The sequence below is a fragment of the Crocuta crocuta genome, unplaced genomic scaffold (assembly GCF_008692635.1).
Source record: "Crocuta crocuta isolate KB4526 unplaced genomic scaffold, BGI_CrCroc_1.0 scaffold234, whole genome shotgun sequence".
Taxonomy (NCBI): Eukaryota; Metazoa; Chordata; class Mammalia; order Carnivora; family Hyaenidae; genus Crocuta; species Crocuta crocuta.
Genome location: NW_027529647.1, coordinates 4,002,097 through 4,005,405, shown reverse-complemented (window position 1 = coordinate 4,005,405; position 3,309 = coordinate 4,002,097). Strand labels below are relative to the sequence as shown.

The following is a 3,309-nucleotide window of genomic DNA, read 5'->3' as shown; positions in this document are numbered from 1 at the left end:
CACCAGCCCTCACCGGCCCCCTCCCCCAGGCAGGTCCTGGTGATCCTGTCCCAGCTGGAGGGCAACGCGGGCTTCTCCATCACCCACCGCCTGGCGCACCGCAAGGCGGCCCAGGCCTTCCTCAGTGACTGGACGGCCTCCAGAGGCACCCACAGCCCCCCGCTCACGCCGGAAGTCGCTGGCCTGCATGGCCCTCGGCCTCTGTGACCACCCCGCCTTCCCAGCCCCCACGCGCACTTTATGAGGGAGACCCCAGTGGAGGCCGCTCGAAGCAGAATCTCAGGACCCCGCCCAGGGAGCCACTAGCTGCAGCAGCTTTCCCTAGGCCTTCCTCTCTGCCCCTGCCTCCTGCCCAGGGCCTCCCAGCTACCAAGCAGAATACCTCGAACCCGCCTCTAGCGCAGGGGCCTGTACCTCTGACCGTCCACCTCCAGGCCGGGTTCAGACTGCCGGGGCCAAACCGAGGCGAGGCTTCTCTTCCCCTGGGGGCCTGAGGCCTCCTCCCTGGGCGAGGCAGCCAAGAGCCCTGTCCGTGGAACCAGATCTGGGCAGGTCAGAAGCCAGGACCCCAGGGTGAGAGCAGGGTTCACTCCCTTGTAGGGGTCAGGCTGGGACCCCAGGGTGAAGAGGAACCATGTCCTCTGTGATGGATCAGAGGCTGGGACTCCAGGGTGAGTAGGGACCACCCTCCTCTGTTGGGGTCAGAGGCTGGGATCCTGGGGTGAGAGCAGGGACCACCCCCTCGTGGGACATGAGTTCAGGAGCCTTCTCGCCCCAGCTAACCCCCAGAGCACATTTCCCTGCCCCCCATCCCCCACAAAGCAAGCAGGGGTCCTTGGAGTCCCAGCAGCGTGTCCCAGGAGCCAGGTGCCTGGCAACCGAGGGCTCAGGGCCGGGGATGGGGAGGGTCCCAGCTGCCCCTCTGGCGACACTATGCAATTCCTGGAGAGCCTGCCAGGATCGAAGCCATGCCCCCAGGGCTGGAGGTCAGGGCCTGCCGGTCAGGGTGCAGCCAGGCCCGGACCCAGCCCTGCTGTTCGATGTCCCGGTCTCTGGCAGGCTCCCTGCCTAGGCCCCTCCCTGCTCCTCCCCCACCTCGGAAGCCCAGGGAGCTGAGCGGCCCCTCGGCCCCCCGGCCCCCCGGCCGCCCTCCCCTGAGGCTGCCGTCAGGCCGGAGACCTGCAGTTGCCCCCGCAGACATCTGAGGCCAGCTCCTGCGGGGGCCGCCCAGCCTCGGTGTCCTGCAGCTCCCAGTCAGCGGGCAGCCCTGGGGGGGCTTTTACGCCTGGAGAAACACCGGGAAGCACTCCACTCCCCTTTTACTCTGAGCTGTGAATATTTTTAACCCTGTATATACGGCCAGCTCTTCTGACACAGAGACTATTTTACCAGTTGCCAGTCCCCATCCCTGTAGGATGGTTCTCCATGGGCGTTTCCAGACTCAGGCTCCAATGGACCAAATAAAAACGTTTTGTTTTGTAACGCCGCCGTCTCGTCTTGTCCGCCAGGGTCCCGGGCCTCTCCCCTCCTGCAGGCAAGGCTGTGCGGGACCTCACGTGAGGGGCACTTGCCAGCTGCCTGCACGGCTGAAGGGCTGGGGCTGGGGGTCCGGGCAGGGCAGAGGCTTGGGCCAGACCCTCCACGGCCAGCAGGCTGGTCCTCACGCAGACAGGACGGTACTTTTCCCTGTGGCACCTGCTCTCAGGGGTCCTGTCTGAACCCGTCAGCGTCACTACATAGGAGCAGACGGGGTGAGGGGCTGCACTGGGAGAAAAGTTTCCGTCTGAGCTTGGCCCCAGCCGGCCCACGTCCCCTCCTGCCCATCCTGGGAGGCACCATCCCCGGGGTCTCGGGTGGCGGGCCGAGGCGGGCATGCTGAGCCGCTCGCTGGGCTGTGGTTTGCACAGCGGGGGCCACCCCCCCACACACACCCAGAGGCTGCGGAGTGGGGGGGGCTGCAGAGGCCGGTGCTCGGGCGGGTGTAAGAGGCCTGTCACAGGCCAGCCTATCGAATGTGAAAGCAATTAAAGCCACCAGCAGTGTTCGCTCCGGGCGGGCCTCGGGCAGCAGGGCAGCTGCCACAACACATCTCACGGGCGCCCTGCTCCACCGCGGCTGCGCCGGCCACGCTGGGCCTTGTCCCGTGGGGCGGGGGCCCGGCGCGTCCACTTTGGCTTGGCACGGGGCTGGCCCTGTCACCCCTGGGGCGTCCCTGCAGCCTGGACCCACATCCCTGCCTGGGACAACCCATGAAGCAAGACAAGAGAACAGCGGGCTCCCGAGGTCCCTGCGGCGTCCGGCCAGGCCGCAGCCCCACATGGGGTCGGGGGGGGGGCCTGTGCACCCACCCCGTTCCCTTGAATCCCAGCATGCAAGGGAGGAGGCTGTAGCGGAGAGGGGGTGATGGAAAGAGGGCCCACATGGACCCACCCCAAAAGGACGCACAGTGTCCGGGAAGGAGATGGGGGACCCCATAGTCCAGACCCCTAAGTTTTGACTTGGGAGCTCTCGGGAGGTGCTGGCAGGGGGCCAAGGGGAGCGCTAGGCCAGGGTCAGGGGGCTCCTGGGGGAGTGGCCGGTGTTGAGAGAGGATGGGGGGCCAGCCAGGCTGGCCTGGGGTGTGAACTCAGCCACCACGCTCTGGACCGTGGCTGGCCGCACTTGGACCCCAGGGCCACCGGAACGGGGAGCAGGCAAAGGGCCAGAGGCCACCCCCCTTCTGCTGGGTCCCGGCCGCACACCAGCCCTCGGCCCCCTGTGTCTCCCACCTCCTGGCCACTGCAGCTCCTGGTCCTGGGCCCTCCCCCTCGTCTCTCTGCCGAATCGGCCTCAGGCCCCCCACAGCCCTCTCTCCTGGCCTCTCGTCCAGGCCACCTCACTGCCCACGCGGCCACGGCGGCCTTCTCCAGGCGGGCGGTGGTGTGTTCCCACTTGCGAAGCGTCCCTGTCAGAAGCACTTAGTGTACAAATTAGCCGNCAGGGCCGAGGCTCGGGGCGCTCTCCCGCCTGCCCCGGGCGCCCACGCAGCCCGCGTGCACCCCTGGCGCCCGCCCACGCCTGCGTGGGAGGGCTGTCCCTTGCCAGCCAGCCAGGGGTCCTCTCCCGGCCGCCCCCCCCGACCTTGACCTGGCCGGGGATGGGGGCGGGGGGGCCTGCCGCGGGGCAGGGCACTCAGCAAGATACTGGGGGTCCCGAGCTCAAGGCCCAGCACTTGGATCTACCCAGAGTTGCAGGTCCAGTGTTGAGAGCCTTGGGGGGACCTGGAGCCGCCACAGAGGCTCTGCAGCCCCCACCTGCCCCTCCTGTCGG

At 68.1% G+C, this 3,309-nt stretch overlaps 1 protein-coding gene across 1 annotated transcript in view; it reads left to right on the top strand.

The window, feature by feature from the left end:
- CAPN15 (calpain 15) overlaps window positions 1-1,482 on the top strand; it is a 14,417-nt gene extending 12,935 nt beyond the window's left edge. Inside the window, exon 9 of the mRNA XM_077762807.1 lies at window positions 7-1,482. Coding sequence (XP_077618933.1) covers window positions 7-207 — 201 coding nt within the window. The 3' untranslated portion in view covers window positions 208-1,482. The remainder of the gene's footprint in view (window positions 1-6) is intronic.
- The last annotated feature ends 1,827 nt before the right edge of the window (window positions 1,483-3,309 follow it).